The sequence below is a fragment of the Carcharodon carcharias genome, chromosome 14 (genome assembly GCF_017639515.1).
Source record: "Carcharodon carcharias isolate sCarCar2 chromosome 14, sCarCar2.pri, whole genome shotgun sequence".
Lineage (NCBI taxonomy): Eukaryota > Metazoa > Chordata > Chondrichthyes > Lamniformes > Lamnidae > Carcharodon > Carcharodon carcharias.
Window position 1 is genome coordinate 4,311,926 of NC_054480.1, and position 21,108 is coordinate 4,333,033.

At 43.7% G+C, this 21,108-nt stretch overlaps 1 protein-coding gene across 3 annotated transcripts in view; it reads left to right on the forward strand.

The window, feature by feature from the left end:
- The window catches only part of fer1l4 (fer-1 like family member 4), a 351,889-nt gene extending 333,197 nt beyond the window's left edge, over positions 1–18,692 (forward strand). For 2 of the 3 annotated variants that reach the window (XM_041204899.1, XM_041204901.1), the window contains 4 exons: positions 10,944–11,221; positions 12,787–12,887; positions 16,562–16,639; positions 17,276–18,692. In XM_041204899.1, the coding sequence (XP_041060833.1) occupies positions 10,944–11,221; positions 12,787–12,887; positions 16,562–16,639; positions 17,276–17,396 (578 nt within the window). In that variant the 3' untranslated portion in view covers positions 17,397–18,692. Of the gene's footprint in view, positions 1–10,943; positions 11,222–12,786; positions 12,888–16,561 lie in introns of all 3 variants that reach the window. The other variant, XM_041204900.1, reaches the window with a different exon arrangement.
- Positions 18,693–21,108: the final 2,416 nt, after the last annotated feature.

Sequence of the window (21,108 nt, forward strand, 5' to 3'; positions counted from 1 at the left end):
CATAGTGGATTATCTTTGTAGTTTCAAAATTTGACATCAATCCAATTTACAGCCCTAATATCTGTGAATTTCCTCTGACCCTGAAAACCTGCCTGAAATGATTTCTGGGAATGACGCTGCAACAGCAACCACCAGAATTCAATTCATGCAGAAAATATTACCTTTCCAAAGTTTAATAATTTTTGAAAATCCTAATGAATGCACAAATCTATAGGTGAAACCAGTGTCGTGGTCTCATGGCTTCGCTAACGTTAAGCAACTGGGTGAAAATGCGGCAGGATCAATAATCATTCATGTAACATGAATGTACAAACATACGAATTGGGAGCAGGAGTAGGCCACTCGGCCCTTCGAGCCTGCTCCGACATTCAATAAGATTGTGGTTGATCTGATTTTAACCTGAACTTCACATTCCTGCCTACCCTGATAGCCTATCACTCCTTTGTTAACCAAGAAACTATCCAGCTCTGCTTTAAAAATATTCAAAGACTCTTCTTCCACCACCTTTTGAGGAAGAACATTCCAAAGACTCACAATCCCAGAGAGAAAAGATTTTTCCTCATCTGTCTTAAATGAGTGACCCCTTATTTTTAAACTGTGGCCCCTAGTTCTAGATTCTTCCACAAGTGGAAACATCCTCCCCACCTTCACCCTGTCAAGACCCCTCAGGATCTTATATGTTTCAATCAAGCCACCTCTTAGTCTTCTAAACTCCAGTGGATACAAGCCTAACCTGTCCAACCTTTCCTCATAAAACAACCCACCCATTCCAGGTATTAGTCCAGTAAACTTTCTCTGAACTACTTCCAATTAACTTACATCTTTCCTTAAGTAAGGAGACCAGTACTGTACATAATACTCCAGATGTGGTCTCGCCAATGCCGTGTACAACTGAAGCATAACCTCCCTACTTTTGTATTCAATTCCCCCACAATAAAATTACAACATTCTATTAGTTGCTGCATCTGCATATTAACCTTTTGTGATTCATGTGATAACACACAGATCCATCTGCATCTTAGAGCTCTGCATCTCTCACCATTTAGATAATATGATTCATTTTTATTCGTCCTGCCAAAATAGACAACCTCACACTTTCCCATATTATACTCCATTTGCCAGATGTTTTCCCACTCACCTAACCTTTCTATATGCTTTTGTAGCCTCCTTATGTCTCTTCACAACTTACTTTCCTATCTACCTTCAGCAAATTTAGCAACCATACATTCGGTCCCTTCATCCAAATCATTTATATAAATTAAAAAGAGTTGAGGCCCCAACACTGATCCCTGTAACACAACACTCATCACATCCTACCAACCAGAAAATGACCCATTTATGCCTACTCTCAGAATCACAGAATCACACAGTACAAAAAAGGCCCTTCGGCCCATCGAGTCTGCACCAACACAGGAGAAACACCTGACCTACCTACCTAATCCTATTTACCAGCACTTGGCCCATAGCCTTGAATGTTATGACGTGCCAAGTGCTCATCCAGGTACTTTTTAAAGGATGTGAGGCAACCCGCCTCCACCACCCTCCCAGGCAGTGCATTCCAGACCGTCACCACCCTCTGGGTAAAAAAGTTTTTCCTTGCATCCCCCCTAAACCTCCTGCCCCTCACCTTGAACTTATGCCCCCTTGTGACTGACCCTTCAACTAAGGGGAACAGCTGCTCCCTATCCACTCTGTCCATGCCCTCATAATCTTGTACACCTCGATCAGGTCACCCCTCAGTCTTCTCTGTTCCAACAAAAACAACCCAAGTCTATCCAACCTCTCTTCATAACTTAAATGTTTCATCCCAGGCAACATCCTGGTGAATCTCCAGTGTAATCACATCCTTCCTATAATGTGGCGACCAGAACTGCACACATTACTCCAGCTGTGGCCTCACTAAGGTTCTGTACAACTCCAACATGACCTCCCTACTTTCTGTTTCCTGTTAGCCAGCCAATCTTCTACCCATGCCAAAATGTTACTCCCTACACCATGAGCTTTTATTTTCCGCAATAACCTTTGATGAGATACCTTATCAAATGCCTTCTTGGAATCTAAGTACAGTACATCTACTGGTTCCCCTTTATCCACAGCAAAGAACTCCAATAAATTGGTTAAACATGATTTCCCTTTCACAAAATTATGTTGGCTCTGCCTTATTACCTTGAATTTATTTAAACCCCCTATTACAACATCTTTAATGATAGCTTTTGATATTTTCCCTCTGTTAGATGTTAAGCTAACTGTCCTATTGTTTCCTCTTTTCTTCTGTCTGCCTCCTTTTTTAAATAAAGAAGTAACATTTTTTTTAATTCATTCATGGGCTGTAGGCTTTGATGGCTGGGCCAGCATTTATTGCCCATCCCTAGTTGCCCTTGAGAAGGTGGTGGTGAGCTGCCTTCTTGAATCCACAGTGCTGTTAGGAAGGGAGTTCCAGGATTTTGATCCAGTGACAGTGAAGAAATGGCTATAAATTTCCAAGTCTGGATGGTGAGTGACTTGGAGTGGAACTTCCGGGTGGTCTGTCATTTTGAGACTTTGTAGCAGTTTAATACAAAAGCCCTACTTGCTAGGCCATTTCAGAGGGCATCTGAGAGTCAACCACATTGCTGTGGGTCTGGAGTCGCATGTAGGCCAGACCAGGTAAGGACAGCAGATTTCCTTCCCTAAAGGACATTAGTGAACCAGATGGGTTTTTACAACAATCAACATTGGTTTCATGGTCATCATTAGACTTTTAATTCCAGATTTTTATTGAATTCACATTCCACCATCTGCCACGGTGGGATTCGAATCCTGGGTCCCCAGAGCATTACCCTGGGTCTCTGGATTACTAGTGCAGCAACAATACCATTACATCATCACCTTAACCTCCAATCTAATAGAACCTTCCCCGAATCTAGTATATTTTGGAAAATTAAAACTAACTTATTAACTATCTCACTAGCCACTTCTTTTAAAACCCTGGTATGAAATCCATCAGGACCCAGGGATTTGTCAGCCCACAGCTCCAACAATTTGCTCAGTACCACTTCCTTGATGCTTATAATTTTCCTGAGTTTCTCCCTCCCTTCCATTTTCTGATTTACAACTATTTCTGGGATGTTACTTACGTCCTCAATAGGGAAGACCAATGCAAAATATCTGTTCAATTCATCTGCCATCTCCTTACTTTCCATGATCAATTCCCCAGGCTCACTTTCTATAGGACCGACGCTCATATTGTTAACTTTTCTTCTTTAAATATCTGTAGAAACTCTTACTATCATTGTATATCTAGCTAGCTTTCTCTTGCACTCTAACCTTTTCCTCCTTAATAATCTCTTAGTGATTCTTTGTTGTTTTTATATTCTGTCCAATTTTCTGACTTGCCGCCCATCTTTGCATAATTATATGCTTTTTCTTTATGTTTGATATTGTCTTTAATTTCTTTAGTTAACCACAGATTATGGGTCCCCCCTTAGAATGTTTCTTTCTCTTTGGAATGTATCTATTCTGTGTATTCTGAAATATCCCTTTAAATGTCTGTTGTTGCATCGATATTGACCCTATCCCTTAACCTGAATTGCCAGCTCACTTTCATGCCCTCATAATTGCCCTTATTTAAGTTTAAAATACTAAGCGCAGACTCACTCTTCTCACAGAAACATAGGCTAGAATCTTCAGCTCGATGAGCAGGGGCAGGCCCCGCACACTGACGTGTTAAATGACGCACGGTGGTGTTGGGCGTGCGTCCCGATATCACTGCTCGTCATTCTGATCTTCTGTTCGACAGGAGCCACCGGAATCGGTAAAAGGCCTGTTAAAGCTGTTAATAATCGAATTAAACTGGTTGTCAGGGCTGCCCGTCCAATCTGAAGGATGGCAGCAGGCGAAGAGCCCAGGCGGCCTTCTCATTTTTCATGGAGCCTCATCCACGGGGTTTATAAATTACATAAAAATTTTTATTGAAATTCATAAACATGTCCCAGCTCATGTGACACTGTCACAAGAGGGGACATGTCTGAATAATTTTTAAAATTCTTTTATTCCATTTTTCATGATGAAATTAATCTCCCTGAAGCAGCTCCGTGCCTCAGGGAGATTTCTGCGCTCTTTCGCACTCATTCACAAAAATGCACTGGCCCTGACTCTCCCTCTTCCTCCCACCTGCACAGGTAGCGCTGAGCGGTTCCGGGTGCACGCCACTCTGGACAAGCCTTAATTGGCCCCGCCCAAGTACAATGGTGGTGCACAGCCGATCAAGGGCAGCAATCAGCTCCGCACCTGCTCCCGACCAGCCCGCACGACGGGGAGAAAATTCTGCCCATAGAAACTAGGAGCAGGAGGAAGCCATTCAGCCCTTTGAGCCTGCTCCGCCATTCAATATGATCATGGCTGATCCTCTATCTCAACTCCATATTCCTGCTTTCTCTCCTTATCCCCTGATGCCCTTAATATGCAAACATTTATCAATTTCTTTCTTGAATATACGCAGTGAGCCGGCCTCCTCGGCCTCTGTAGTAGAGAATTCCACAGGTTGACCACCCTCTGAGTGAAGAAATGTTTCCTCATCTCTGTCCTAAATGGCCCACCCCGTATCCTGAGACTGTGGCCCCTGGTTCTAGACTCCCCAACCAGGGGAAACATCCTCCCTGCATCCAGTCTGTCTGGCCCTGTTAGAATTTTATAAGTTTCAATCAGATCCCATCTCATTCTTCTAAACTCTAGTGAATACAGGCCCAGTCGAACCAATCTCTCCTCATACAACAATCCTGCCACCCCCGGTATCAGCCTAGTGAACCTTTGCTGCCCTCCCTCTATGGCAAGTATATCCTTTCTTAGGTAGGGAGACCAAACTGCACACGATACTCCAGGTGTGGTCTCACCAAGGCCCTGTACAGCTGCAGTAAGACATCCTCCTTCTGAACTCAAATCCTCTCACAATGAAGGCCAACATACCATTTACCTTCCTAATTGCTGGCTGCACCTGCCTGTTTACTTTCAGTGACTGGTGAACAAGGACACCCAGATCCCTTTGTACACCCACATTTCCCAATATATCACCATCTAAATAATACTCTGCCTTTCTGTTTTTCACACTGAAGCGTATAACTTCATATTTATCCACGTTATACTGCATCTGCCATGCGTTTGCCCACACACACAACTTGTCTAAATCACCCTGAAGCCTCCTTGCATCCTCCTCACAACTCACAGCCCCACCCAGTTTTGTGTCATCAGCAAATTTTGAAATATTACATTTGGTTCCCTCATCCAAGTCATTTATATATAAGCACTGATCCCTGCTGTACACCACTAGTCACCACCTGCCATCTGGAAAAAGACCCATTTATTCCCAATCTCTGTTTCTGGTCTGTCAACCAATTCTCAATCCAGGCCAGTATATTACCCCCTATCCCATGTGCTTTAATTTTGCTCACTAGCCTCTTATGTGGGACCTTATCAAAAGCCTTCTTGAAATCCAAATACACCACATCCACTGGTTCTCCTTTATCTATTCTACTAGTTAAATCCTCAAAAAATACCTCAGTAGATTAGTTAAACATGATTTCCCTTTCATAAACCCATGTTGACTTTGCCTAATCTCGTTAATGCTTTCTATGTGCTTTGTTACCACGTCTTTTATAATAGACTCTAGCACTTTCCCCACTACTAATGTTAGGCTAACTGGTCTGTAATTCTCGGTTTTTTCTCTCCCTCCTTTTTTAAATAGTGGGGTTACATTTGCCCCTCTCCAATCTGTAGGAACTGCTCCAGAGTCTATAGAATTTTGGAAGATGACCACCAATGCATCTAATATTTCCAGGGCCACTTCCTTTAGTATTCTGGGATGTAGATTATCAGGCCCTGGGGATTTTTCAGCCTTTAACCCCGTTAATTTCTCTAGCACCATTTTTTTTACTAATACTGATTTTCTTCAATTTCTCCCACTCACTAGATCCCTGGTTCCCTAACATTTCTGGGGAATTATTTATGTCCTCTTTTGTGAAGACAGAACCAAAATATGTTCAATTTTTCTGCCATTTCTTTGTTCCCCATTATGATTTTCCCCATTTCTGACTATAAGGCACCTCCGTTTATCTTCGCTAATCATTTCCTCTTCACCTATTTATAGAGATTTTACAGCAAGTTTACTCTCATACTCCATTTTCCCTTTCTTGATCAATCTTTTTGTCCACTTTGGCTGAATTTTAAACTGCTCCCAATCCTCATGCTTTTTCTGGCAATTTTATATGTCTCCTCTTTGGATCTAATACTATCCCTAATTTATTTTGTAATCCATGGATGAGCCACCTTTCCTGTTTTATTTTTGCACCAGGCAAGAATGAATAATTGTTGTAATTCATGCATACATTCCTTAAATATTAGCCATTGCCTATCCACCGTCAACCCTTTCGGTAAGGTTCCCCAATCCAGCATTGCCAACCTGTGCCTCATACCCTCGTAGTTCCCTTTGTTTAGATTCAGGACCCTAGTTTCAGATTCAACATCTTCACCCTCCATCTTAATCAACAATTCTATCATTTTATGGTTGCTCTTCCCCAAGGGGGATTGTTAATTAATCCTTTCTCATTGCACAATACCCAGTCTAGAATAGCCTGCTCTCTAGTTGGTTCCTCAATGTATTGGTCTAAAAAAACCCATCATGTTCACACTCCAGGAAATCCTCCTCTACAGTATTATTGCTAGTTTGGTTTGCCCAATCTATATGTAGATTAAAGTCACCCATGATTACAGTTGTACCCTTATTGCATGTGTCACTAATTTCCTGATTAATGCCTTCCCTTACATTTCTGTTACTGTTCGGGGCCTATAGACAACCCCCACCAACATTTTCTGCCCCTTGGTGTTTCTTATCTCCACCCAAACAGATTCCACATCATGATTTTCTGAGCCAATATCCTTCCTCACTATTGCATTGATTTCCTCCTTTACTAACAATGCTACCCCACCTCCTTACCCTATTTGTCTGTCCTTCCTAAATATTGAAACCCCTGGATGTTCAGTTCCCATTCTTGATCACCCTGCAGCCATGTCTCTGTAATTGCAACTATATCAAAACCGTTTATATCTATTTGTGCTATTAATTCATCTACCTTAATGCCAATGCTCCGCACATTAAGATACAATGCCTTTAGACTTTTATTTTTAACCTTGTTAGTCATCTTAGCTTTATGTTGCACTCTGACCCCATTTGCTTTACGTCCTTGTTTTTTCTGCCTTCCACTTTTGCTTCTTACATTTCTGTCTTTTGTTTCTATCCTTGTTTCCCCCTCCTCTGTCTCCCTGTTCAGGTTCCCATCCCACTGCTATTCTAGTTTAAACCCTCCCTGACAGCACTAACAAACACCCTGCCAAGGACATTGGTCCCAGTCTTGCCCAGATACAACCCGTCCAGTTTGTACTGGTCCCATCTTCCCCAGAACCAGTCCCAATGTCCCAGGAATCTGAATTCCTCCCCCCCTACACCATTTCTTCAGCCACATATTCATCCGATATACCCTGGTATATCTACTCTTGCTAGCATGAGGCATTGGTAGTAATCCTGAGATTACTACCTTTGAGGTCCTACTTTTTAATTTACATCCTAACTCCCTATATTTAGCTTGTAGGACTTCATCCTTTTTTTAAACTATATCATTGGTACCAATATGTACCATGACCACTGGATTTTCACCCTCCCCCTTCAGAATGCCCTGCAGCCTCTCCGGGACATCCTTGATCCTGGCACCAGGGAGGCAACATACCATCCTGAAGTCTCTTCTGCAGCTGCAGAAACACTTGCCTGTTCCCCTTACTATTGAATCCCCTTTCACTATGGCCCTGCCTCTCTTCTTCCTCCCCTTTTGTGCAGCAGAGCCACCCGTGGTACCATGGACTCGGCTCCTGCTGCTTTCCCCTGAGAAGTCATCTCCCCCCAACAGTATCCAAAATAGTATATCTGTTAGAGAGGGAGATGGCTTCAGGGGACTCCTGCACTATCTACCTTCCTCTACTCTGCCTGGTGGCCACCTATCCCCTTTCTGCCTGTTCAGTCTTTACCTGCAGTGTAGCCACCTCGCAGAATGTGCTGTCCACAACAATCTCAGCATCGTGAAGGCTCCACAGTGAATCCACTCACAGCTCCAGCTCCGAAATGCAGTTAGCCAGTAGCTGCAGTTGGACACACTTCCTGCACAGATAGTTACCAGGGTCATTGGAAGTGTCTATGACTTCCCACATAGCACAAGGGGAGCATATCACGGGTGCGAGCTCTGCTGCCATGACTTCCCTTTAGATTAAGCTCATTAGTTACCCTCTTTAAAGAATACTAACTACAGTAGGGGCCTTATTCCACTCCAAACACTCCTACTACAGTCCAAAGTCCTCACCTAATGGGCTGCAGCAGTTTAATTAGTAGAAAAAATAAAAGTAGAAGTACTCACCTGACCTTACTTACCAATCAGCTGCCTCCTCTGCATTGAATCAAAACATCACTTCAAACACCACCACCTGAAGGCCCTGAGGGTGCACCCCTCCTCTATGCTCTCGGCCTCTGTTTTTCGTGCCCTTTTATACCTCTCTTGCTGGCCTCTCCTATCCAGTCTCCTCCAACCCTAACAGCAACTTTTATTTAATTGTTAAATTAAAAAAAGACAACTTTAGATAGAATTTAACTCTTAATTTAGCCCTTAATTACCAATCAGTCACCAATCTCCAACTGAAGCTCTCTACTGCAGCCAAACACAGCACTATTGTTCTCTCCCTCAAGGTGAATGTAAAATTCAATCATATTATGATCACTGCTACCTAGGGGTGCTTTCACTATGAGGTCATTAAAAAATCCTATCTCATTGCACAATACTAGGTCTGGTATAGCCTGCTCCCTGGTTGGCTCCAGAACTTGCTGATCTGAGAAATTATCCCCAAAACAATCTATGAATTTGTCATCTATGCAACCTTTGCCCATCTGATTATCCCAGTCTATATGTAGATTGAAATCCCCTATGATAATCTCCACACCTTTTTGACAAGCTCCCATCATTTCTTTGAGACCATGGGACCACTGTTAGGAGGTCTGTACACTACTTTCTCAAGTGATTTCATGCCTTTATCATTCCTCATGTATACCCAAACTGCTTCCATATCATAGTTTCCTGAATTTTGGTCATCCTTCCCTATTGTGCTAATGCTGTCTTTAATTAACAGAACTACCCCTCCACCTTTTCCTAACTTCCTATCCTTCCTAAACTTCACATACCCTTCAACATTCGGGTTCCAATCTATGCCATCCTGCAGCAATGTCTCTGAAATGGCTATCAGATCGTATCTACTAATCTCTATTTCCACTATTCGTTCATCTGTTTTGTTTCAAATACGTGCAATCAGATGCAGAACCTTAAGTTTTGTCCTTTTATTATTCTTGTAACCTCTAGCCTTATCTGTTGATTTACTTTTAGACTTGTACTCTCAGTCCCTTCCTGTCATGGTCTGTTTATCATTTCCCATATTAATGCCTTCCTCCCTTTCCTTGTCTCTACTCTTTGATAAACCACATTTGCCCACTTTTGACTCTTTGTCCCCACTATTTTGTTTAAAACTTCCCTACTTCCCTTGTTATGCAGTTAACATGAACACTGGTCCCAGCACGATTCAGGTGTAGACTGTCCCAACGGTACAACCCCCACTTTCTCCAGTACTGGAGTCAGTGCCGCACAAACCCATTTCCCCCACACCAGTCTTTCAGCCATGTATTCATCCCTCTAATTTTATGTCCTCTATGCCAATTTGCATGTGGCTCAGGTAATAATCCAGCAATTATAACCTTTGGGGTTGTGCTTTTTAATTTAGTGCCTAGCTCCTCATACTCTCTGCAGAACCTCTTTCCTAGTGCTATGACATCTAGGGATGGGCAATAAATGCTGGCCCAGCCAGCAAAGTCCACATCCTGTGAATGAATTTTTAAAAAACTGGATCCTCCCCTTCCCACTGCAAGTTCCTCTCCAGCCCTGAACAAATGTCCCAAACCCTGGAACTGGGCAGGCAACACAATTGTCTGGACTCTCACTCTTTTCTGCAGAGAGCAATGTCAATCCCCCTCACTATGCTGTCCCCTACCACCACTACATTCCTTTTTACTCCCCCCACTTGAATGGTTCCACAGTGCCATGGTCAGCTTGCTCATCCAGCCTACAGCCCCCACTCTCACCCAAACAAGCTGAAAGGACAATTGCAGAGGCCCACACTCCTGCTCTCTGGGTCCCCTAACCTGTCTCACTTGCAGTCACAATCTGAGCTCTGAAGAGAGTCATATAGACTCGAACCGTTAACTCCATTTCTCTGTCCACAGATGATGCCAAAGCTGCTGAGTTTTTCCAACATTTTCTGTTTTTATTCCTATCCTAAGTGGTGTGACAGCCTCCTGGTGTAAAGCATCCAGGTAACTTTCCCCCTCCCTCATGTGTCACAGAGTCTGCAGCTCAATGGCCCTGAGCTGAAGTTCCTCTTAAATCTTAGGGCTGGAACAGACATTAACCACTTCCCAGATTCTTTCCTTTCCCTGCAGTAAAGACCCAACTCCTACAGGACAAAAAAAGCAAAAGGAAACAAATACTTCTTTCTCCCACTCACCAAACTATCAGGCGTGTACTCGTTCCTCAGCTGCACTAAGGAACCTTGAATTTATAGAAAACTGAACTGGGGCTAGAGAAACCAGATTCAACCAGTGAGCTAATTACCTCCTCAGCTCAGTCAGCAGAGTGCCATTACCTGTCTAAGGCTGGAAGAAAGAAAGAAACTGACTCTACTTACATAGTACTTTCCAGTTACTGCTAATTACAGACTAGACTAGATTTACAAGAACATTTTAAACTCCCCCACTCACCAAACTCTCTGTTCCTCAGCTGCACGAGTGAATCATTGCAGAATATGCCAGTGATTTCTTTTTGCTGCTATAGGTTCTGTTGAATTGAAGCTTTATGATATGATTCGAGGAGCAAAGACTGCTGAGCAATGTACCATCAGGATGGCCAAAGAGAAGGCAGGTCCACGCACCTCCATCATAAGAAGCAAACGGATGAAAGGATGGTGGCCATTGATCAAAGTTAAAGACTCAGAAGATGAGGAAGAAGCAGAAGAAGAAAAGAAGAAAAAGAAGAAAAAGAAGAAAAAGAAGAAAGTAAAAATAGAGGATGTTGAGTTTACTGACAGCTCCAACAATACCTACATACTCAGGGTGAGATATTGACTCTTACTGACATCTTCAGCTGAGATATAAATGCTGCAGACTGCGGGCACCCGGAGTTAGTCGATTGCCCCTTTACAGCTGGGGCCCAAAGTAGAAAGAGTGCCCCAAGATTATTCAGTTCATGGAGAAAGGGATCCCAATGTGAATCAGTTCCTGGGGAATTGTACCTGTGTCTAGATCAATTCCTTCAGCAGAGAAGAGAATTGGGGAGGAAAATTGTAAACCTTAATTTTTATTTGGACATTGTATTGAAGTGTTCAGGGGGTAATGTCACCCTAACCAAGTTCTAAGCAAAGCCATTGTATGATCTGTCTATCAATCTGTCACTTGCTGGGTTCCCCCGTTGTGCGATCATTCTACTAATATTGCTCTGAAATGATTAGCTTCCTGTGTCATAAGGTCTCTGGGCTGAATTTTATGCTAGGAGTGGGGTTCCTGTGCCCCCAAATGTAAAAGTTCCCATATGGCCAGCTCATCCCACAGCCATTTAATGTGCATCAGGTAGTTCATTGGTTTGAGATGGACCTTCCTTCCCCATCTCAGAGAGATGCCAACCAATCAAATAGCTGCCAGCTCTCATATCCCAGCAGCGCTACTGGGAACAGTGGCCATCACTGGGACTGCAGAAAGTTCCAGAGGAAAGTGAGCTGTGACAATGGAGCCAGGGCAAAGATAAGTCTAGGATTTCGCCTGGGTGACACTGGCAGGCCTCGGTGAGGGAGTGGAATGTGCAGACTGGACAGGACAGTGCGGAGGAGAAAGGTAGTGGGTAAAACTTCAGGGGGCCTCTGATTGGTACAAGCAGCCCAAAAAGGAGAAACCCTCTCTTGCTTGGTGACCGGTCTGCCCCAGATTTCACATAGAGAGATGGAAGTGTGGCAGGGGGGCCTCCCAATTAATTAACCACTGAAGGGCTTCATTTGGCCCATGGGCAAGCCAGCTGCCTAATATCTCACCTGCCACTGGTGAAATTGTAGCGGGGGCAGATGGATGAGGCAGCAAGCACTGAGCCGCTGCCATAACACCCAGTTTTATGGCACCCCCACCTACCATCCCACCCCCAGAGGCCCATAAAACTCTGGCCCAGGACTCAGTGTGTTTTCTTTTTACACAGTGCTATCTCTTTTCAGTAATGGTGATATCTTCATCAATACAGAAAAGATTTTGGGGAAAATATGTCATTTCTTTAAGGGACAGACTTTCATCCTCCAAGTTTTTATTGTTGTTTCAAGTTTTCTGTCTCTGTGGGGAAGCCTCTTGGTTGTGTCAGAAAGTTGTGGGATCGAGCCCCACTCCTGTCTGGGCGGATGCTCTAGAGCAAGGCTGAAGGTTAGCCGCTTTCTTGGAGATGTTAAACATGAGCCCTAACCATCTGTATCAGATGCCATGGCACTATTCAGGGAAGAACACAGAATCTTGCTGGTGTCCTGGCTAATGTTCATCCCTCAAACAGTTGCAGCTAAACTGAGACTACATTGAGAGGGAGATGAGGCGAGGCAATTTTGAGTGACAAAATAAAGAGCTTTGCGAATATTTATTCTTGTTTATGACAGGGTAAAGTAGAAGCTGAGATGCACTTGCTGACTGCAGAGGAAGCAGAGAAAAGTCCTGTTGGCCTTGGTCGCAAGGAACCAGAACCACTGGAAAAGCCCAAGTAAGTGAATAAAAACTACAAATACTGCAAATCTGAAAAGAATCCTGGAAATGCTCAATAGGCCTGTCAGTGTTTGTAGAGACATTAGGAAATAAACATTACAGGTGTGAACATTATGAGAACTGGAATATGATGCATAACACCTTGCATTTGTATAGTGCCTTTAATGTAGTAAAAACATGCTCAGGTAGTTCACAGGAGCGATTATCAAAAACAATTGACACTCAATCACATAAGACGATATTAGGGAAGATGCCTAAAAGCTTGAGCAAAGAGGTAGGGTTTGAGGAGCATCTTAAAAGAGGAAAGAGAGGCAGAGGTGGTGAGGTTTAGGGAGGGAATTCAAGAACTTACGGCCCAGGCAGCTGAAGGCACGGCCACCAGTTGTGGGTCGATGCAAAACAGGGATGCTGAATAGGTCAGAATTAGTTGAATGCAGATATCTCAAAGAGTTATTGGACTAGAGGAGATTACAGCGATAGGGGTAAGGCCATGGAAAGCTTTGAAAAAAAGGGTGAGAATTTTAAAATTAAGACATTACTTAACTGGGAGCCAATGTAGATCAGCAAGTACAGGGGTGATAGGGGAATGGGACATGGGCAATAGGGGAATGGGACATGGGCAGCAGAGATTTGGGTGACCTAAAGTTACAGAGCGTGGGACATTGGAGCCTGGCTAGAAGTGTGGGAATAGTTAAGTCTCGAGGTAACAAAGACATGGATGAGGGTTTTAGCAGCTGATGAGTTGAGGTAGGTGTACAGACAGGAGATATTACAGAGGTAGAAATAGGTGATGTTAATGATGATCATGTAGTGGGATGTGGTCAGAAGTGAACCTCAGGGTCAAACATGACACTGAGGTTACAAACGGTATGGTTCAGCCTCTGACAGTTGCCAGGGAGAGAAATGAAGGCAGTAGCGAGGGAATGACGTTTGTGCAGGAACTGAAGTCAGCAGCTTCACCTTTCCAACATTTAATTGGAATTTTTGCTCATTCAGAAGTGGATATCAGATAAACAGTCTGATAATTTGGAGACAGTGGAGGAGTTGAGAGAGGTGGTGGTGAGGTAGAGCTGGGTGTTGTCAGTGTACACGTGAAAACTAATGCTGTGCTTTTGGATGATGTCACCGAGGGGCAGCATGTAGATAAGAAATAGGAGGGGCCAAGGATTGATCCTTGGGGATAGCAGAGGTAATGATGCAGGGGCAGGGAGAGAAACCATTGCAGGTGATTCTCTAGTAATGGTTGGGTAGATAAGAACGGAAGCAGGTCTGGTCAACTATGTCAAAGGATGCAGACAGGCTGAGAAAGGTGAGGAGGGAAGGTTTACCTTTGTCACAGTCACAAAGGATGCCATTTGTAACTTTGATAAGGGCCATTTCAGAAACTTGATTGGAGGGATTCAAACATGGAGTTCTGAGAAAGATGGGAACAGATTTGGAAGGTGACAACAGGTTCAAGGACTTTGAGAGAAAAGGGAGGTTGAAGGTTGGGTAGCAGTTGGTAAGCATGGTGGGGTCAAGGGTTTATTTTTCAAGGAGTAGATGATGATGGCAGATTTGTAGGGGAGGAGTACTGAGGAGAGAGAACTGTTAACAATGCCAGCTAACAGTGGGATCAAGGGGGGAAGTTGTGTGATTGGCAGTTCAGTGGAGGTAGGATTGAGGAAGCAAGAGATGGGAAGGAGAGGGGGTAACACACACAGAGACAGACACAGGCAAACAGATACATTGACACACATGCAGACAGACACTCATGCATAATAAAATGTGGACAGACATAAGTCGATACATGCACATATACACACACATGTTTACACACACAGGCACACAAGATAGAATGATATGTAAAGGGCTTAAGTGGAAAAAAGGATGTGGTTAAGTGTCAAAAGTGACCATATCCTTAGACAATAGGAAAGATTATCGAAATATCAGACATCATGAGCATGTGATTGGCTCAAGGATGAGGTACAGTCAGCCCTTTGAACTTGTTCCACAATTCAGTCGGATTGCGGCTGATTAATACCTTAACTCCATTGATCACCTCTACTCCATAGCCTTCGACACACTTATCCAATTGGAATCGATCAATCCCAGTTTTTATATTTCCATTGAGCCCCAGCATCTACAGTTTTTTGTAGAGAGTTCCAAATTTCCACTCCCCTTTGTGTGAAAAATGCTTTGTGATTTCCCTTCTATATGGCCTTCTATAGATCTAATCTTATGGCATTGGCCTCTGTTGATTCCCATTATCACTTTAATTACCTTAATTAGATCATCTTCAATCTTCTATACTGAAGAGAATACAAAGACAAGTTGAATATTATTATTTAACCCTGCTATCATTCTGCTGACTCTGCACTGCACCCACTCCAAGGCCAATCTCCCCTTCCTCAGGTTTGGTGGCCAGAATTGACTGTAGATACTCCAGGTGGGGTCTAACTTGAACTCTACAGTAATATAACCTCCTCCCCTTTGTATTCCAGCATTTTTGAGATATAAAGCATTTCTTTGTGGTACATGTTCACTAGCTTTTACTGATGTATCCTTGGACCCCTAAATCCACAACTCCAAGTCTCTCTCCATGAAATCAATGGGCAGAATCTTGTGACCTCCTGCATGGTGAGATTGGTAGCAGGGAGCATTTCATTGGATGGTAGGATGGCAGCTGGGTACCCTGCCACCTTCCCACCTCCATTCTGATGAAGTCCATGGTGGAAAGGCCCATGAGGAGCCTTTCCACCCTGCTGCCAGTTCAAGCCCTTAAGTGGGCAATTAATGCCCATTTAAAGGCTTCTTCCTGCCACTGTTGGCATTACCCCAGCAGCAGGGAGCACAATAGGCAAACTCTGGTGTATTTGTTTGCGGGGTCCCTGAATGGGTCTCTCGTTCAAAAGCAGCGGGGGGACGGCGCCATGATGAGACCCACCCCTGTGTCCCTGCCAATCCAACCTGCCCCCTCCTTTGTGAACCCAACCCTACAATACCCCTCCAGCCATCACTCACTTGTGCCAAGGCACCTTCTCAATCAGCTGCTGAACACAGAAGAGCTGTATGCTTCCGATTGGCTGGCACATTTCGATGGGCAGGACTTCTACACCTTAGGTTCTCTACCCTGCAGGAGGGCCCATTGCTGGCCTGTCAAGTGCCTGAGTGGCACAGGTGCAACAGGTCTTCCTGAAAAGAGACAATGCGGGGGGTCTCGCCAGCTCTCCGGCCAGTAGCCGAGACCCTCATCGCCTCCACACAATTCCACCTAATATTCTGACTGGATTTTCCCAAAGCCAAAGTAGCTGACCTCACATTTCCCTTCATTGAATTGTAGGCGGTGGGGTCTTTACTCCTCTTCTGCCATAGGGGAATGGGTGAGGTGAAAGTGAGGGTGTGTGTTGCTCTCGGTCAGGTTCTTACCACAACAGAAAAGAACCTTTGGCTGTGGAGAAAGGGCAACATTGGAGGCAGATAAAGCCTGATTGTCACCAGGGTTACTGACGTGGAAAGGGTGAATGGGAAAGTGTAGTAAAGCTTGAGAGACACATCAGCCTGCACATTTTTTGAAAGTTCTCACAGATCAGACCCTCAATACAACAAATATGGCATCGCTGCTTGCTTAATATTCTTAATGTTCTAGCTATTTGCTATTTGACTAATTTGTGTCTTTGTATCATTCTCCAGTCGACCCAACACATCCTTCAACTGGTTCACGAACCCTTTGAAATCGTTTGTCTACTTTATCTGGAAGAACTACAAGTGGTATATAATTGGCCTGCTGGTCATAGTCATCCTGGCTCTCTTTATCTTCCTGATCCTTTACACAATGCCGCAGTTCATTAGTGAGAAGATCATCAATGGCTGACCCCTCACTCCCACACAACTCCAGCAGATTCACAGCTGCAGCACGGTGATAAATCCAGCAGGATGACATTTCCAACACCCCGACATCTCCAACACCCTGACCTCCCCGACACGCTGACCTCCCGACCTTCCTGACGTCCATGACACGCCAACTTCCCCGACATGCCGACCTCCCTGACCTCCCCGACCTCCTCGACCTCCTCGACCTCCCTGATCTCCCCGACCTCCCTGACCTCCCCGACCTCCCTGACCTCCCCGACCTCCCTGACCTCCCCGATCTCCCCGACCTCGACCTCCCTGACCTCCCCGACCTCCCTGACCTCCCCAACCTCCCTGACACGCCGACGTCTCCAACAAGGTGAAGTCTCCAGGACTGTTTATACTGGACAGCAGCTTCAGGAAAGCTGCCTACATTAAATATGGACATCTTTCATGAATATCATATCAGAGGTAACAGATGCCTATAGGGTGAGGAAAGTTGAGGCAAGCTATTACTACCAATGTCTTCCCTAACTGTTTAATTTAATGTGATAGGGTAATGTTCCCACCAGTGGGTGATTCTTGGCTGTTACCAGCTGAAGTGTTGGCACGGAGCCCTATTCCTCACTACAAGTATTTCATCCACTCCAGCCGTTACAAGAGGCCCAAAGACTGAACATTGTCCTGGAGCAGGAGGAGCCTTGCACCTTTTCAACAATCATCCAGGTGGCCATGTGCCCCAGAACAAGGTCTAATGCTGTCCTATATCTGATGCCCTTTCCAGAATTCCCAAATCTTTTAATAACAAGAAGTGAATTTGTAGACCAAGAATATTATCAGATCGGGTGAATCCTCTATCTACTTTCAGTCTACACTAGGCACTTGAGTACCACCCATCCAGGAAGTCCTGGAGAAATGCAGTGAGACCAAAACCTGCCATAAATCCATACCTGTTTTTGATATTTGCTGTACTAGGGAAATGAGTGTAACTCGGCAGAGTGACCCCTTGTCATCAGGTGTCAACAGCAAGCATTTCTGGGCCAAGGTCTGGTCAAGAGCAAAGCTTCCTTGGACCGAGGATCCAACAGTTGATAGCCTGGGAAGAAAATGATAGCAAAGCAGGAAAGGACAGCAAGCCTAGGGTTTAACTTTCGTACTGCCTCACTTTATACAGTTAAATCTCTGCTGTTAAGTCTTTGTGAGTAAAGGATGGAACAAAATTAAAGGTAAGTGTGGGTTACTCAGCTATGGGCAATCAGGGGGATGTGAAATAAGGAGATCACTGCATCCTCACTGAGGTTTCTGAGACATTTGCCTTTCAGCCCACATCGGCAAAATGATATCAGACTGAGTTTGCAAAATGCTCACTTATTTGTAGGCAATCTATAAAGTTACTAGAGATTTCTTTGTACGCTTGAAATAATTAACTGCAGGCAGCTCAGTATGATGTAAGCAGCAGTTGGTTTTCACAAACGTCTAAGTTAAAGCGAGTCTTGCTGACCGAAGCTAATGATCTGATAGGGAGCAACATGTAATTGTGACCTTAAAATATCCAACACAATGACAAGTAACTGAAAAAAGAAACTAGTGCAAGGCACTAAAAATACTCCTTGACTCAAGAATCATTTACGCACTTTCCAATACAGCAGATTAATGGGAGTTCTTTGTTTCAATAGAATTTTGTAAATTCTGATCTGCATTGTATTAGAAACTTTTCAATGTATTTTATGTAATTATGTAATTCTGTATTTGTTATACTCAATCTTGATTGCTAATTGTAATATCTTGTCTCATCCCTATCAATTGTAATCTATAATTCTTGCACCATGATTGAATGTTATTTGATGAGATACATATATTGTGCTGGATGGATTAAGATTTTGAAGGTTTATTTTATATTTCTAAGCTGCATTGCTGTCAAATATATATCAAATATCTGCAAAATGATGCAATAAAACTCTCAGACAGATAAGACATGTGTAGATTCTCTAAATTCACAAGGGCAAGGTTGGTAATGCAAATGTTTGAAAGCAAGAAGCAATGTCTAGTGGCTATTCACCTCTGAATTTGAACCAAACCCAGGTTGAAATGTTGTAAGTCTGTTCTGTTAGTGGTGCAAGTGATTTCTGATCATTCGGACTCAGCAGCAAACAGCATTCTAATTGCACTTTTCAAACAATATTCGAACGACACACTGTCACGCAAGTTGCATAACATAAGAATGGGAGTAACTGCCTGCTCCACCGTTCAATATGATCATGGCTGATCTACCTCAGCCCCACTTTCCTGCCTGCTCCCAATTTTGCTTGATTCCCTGAGAGATCAAAAATTTGTCGTTCTCAGTCTTGAATATACTTAACGATGCACCATCCACAACATTCTGGGTTGGCAATTCCAAAGATTCACTCTGAGCGAAGAAATTTTGCCTCATATCAGTCTTAAATGATTGGCCCTGATACTGAGACTGTGCCCCCATGTTTTAGATGCCACAGCTGGGGGATGAAACCTCTCAGGCCTACCCTGCCAAGCCCCTTCAGAATAGGAGGGGCATGAGGAGGCAGGCAATGGCATAATGGTAATGTTGCGGGGTTAGTAATCCAGAGGCTCAGGCTAATACTCTAGAGGCAAAGGTTCAAATCCCACCATGACAGCTGCTGTAATCAAATTCAATTAATAAAAAATCTGGAATTAAAAAAAGCTAGTGTAGTGATTATAGCTTTAAGGAATGTAGTGACTCTAGCTTTAAGCCTTATTTTATTGTATAGTATCATGTGACAGTGTGAATGAATCAGCTCTAACCACAGGGAGCCTTAGAGTGGGAGTTCTTCTAGTTATGGAGTTTGATGGAAGCATGTAACTGCTGCTTCAACCTGTAACTAAAGTTTGATATCTCTAATGAGAAACCTATCTGGAAAATCAAGAACATAACAGCTGGTCTCAGTAATGGTGACCATGAAACTATCATTGATTGTTGTAAAGACCCATCTGGTGTACTAATGACCTTTTGGGGAGGAAATCTGCTGTTTTTACCTGGTCTGGCTTACATGTGACTCCAGATCCATAGCAATGTGGTTGATTCTTAACTGCCCTCTGAAATGGCCTAGCAAACCACTCAAGCCACCAGCTGATTTGGTGGTGATGCCCAAACCTCACGAAAGAATAAATTAAAAACAAAATCTTGTCTGTTTCATTGAGATCACCTCTCGTCCTTCTAAACTCAAGAGTATAGCCCTTTTTTACTCAGCCTTTCACCAGAGGACAACCCTCTCATCCCAGGAATCAATCTTTAGTAATACACTCCAATGAAATAGTCTGGCAATCAGGTTTGTAAATTTTTCCATAAAGGCTAGTGGGCTGTGATCAGTATATACCAGTGTCTCCCTGTGGAAGGCATGGCAGACATACATGTCAAAATGTTTTAAGAGCCAATGGCAAGCCCAGGGTTTCCTTCTCCACTGTAGAGTATCATTTTTGGTTTTGTTTTTTGGAAAAGCATCCCACCGGCCTTTCCATGCCCGATTTGTCTTCTTGTAACAGGACAGCACCTACCCCCAGGTCACTAGCATCAATTGCTACTTTGAAGAGTTTTAGTGTAATTTGGAGCAGTCAACATTGGTTCATTGATCAAAATTGTTTTCAGCCTTTCAAAAGTTGCTTGGCTCTCTCCAATCACACCGCCTTAGATTTCTTTTGTAGCAAGTCCGTCAGTTGAGCAGCTGTAGTGCTGAAATTTTGTACAAATTTGTGGTAAAACCCACACATTTCCAAAAAAACTCATGATCTTTTGCTTAGTATTAGGAGCAAGGAACTCCGCCAATGCCTGTACCTTCACTGTTCTTGGCAGCACTTGTCCTTGCCCTACAATATGCCCACTTTTGGCAAGGCTTATTACCAAATCAACTGATTGTAGTTTTCTGAACAGAGATTCTAATTGTTTTAAGTGGTCCTTCCAAGTATCACTATCACAGAATCACAGTGCAGAAGAGGCCCTTCGGCCCATCGAGTCTGCACCAAAATGTGAGAAACACCTGACCTACCTACCTAATCCCATTTATCAGCACTTGGCCCATAACCTTGAATGTTATGACGTATCAAGTGCTCATCCAGGTACTTTTTAAAGGATGTGAGGCAACCCGCCTCCACCACCCTCCCAGGCAGCGCATTCCAGACCGTCACCACCCTCTGGGTAAAAAAAGTTTTTCCTCACATCCCCCCTAAACCTCCTGCCCCTCATCTTGAACTTATGCCCCCTTGTGACTGACCCTTCAACTAAGGGGAACAGCTGCTCCCTATCCACCCTATCCATGCCCCTCATAATCTTGTACACCTCGATCAGGTCGCCTCTCAGTCTTCTCTGCCCCAATGAAAACAACCCAAGTCTATCCAAC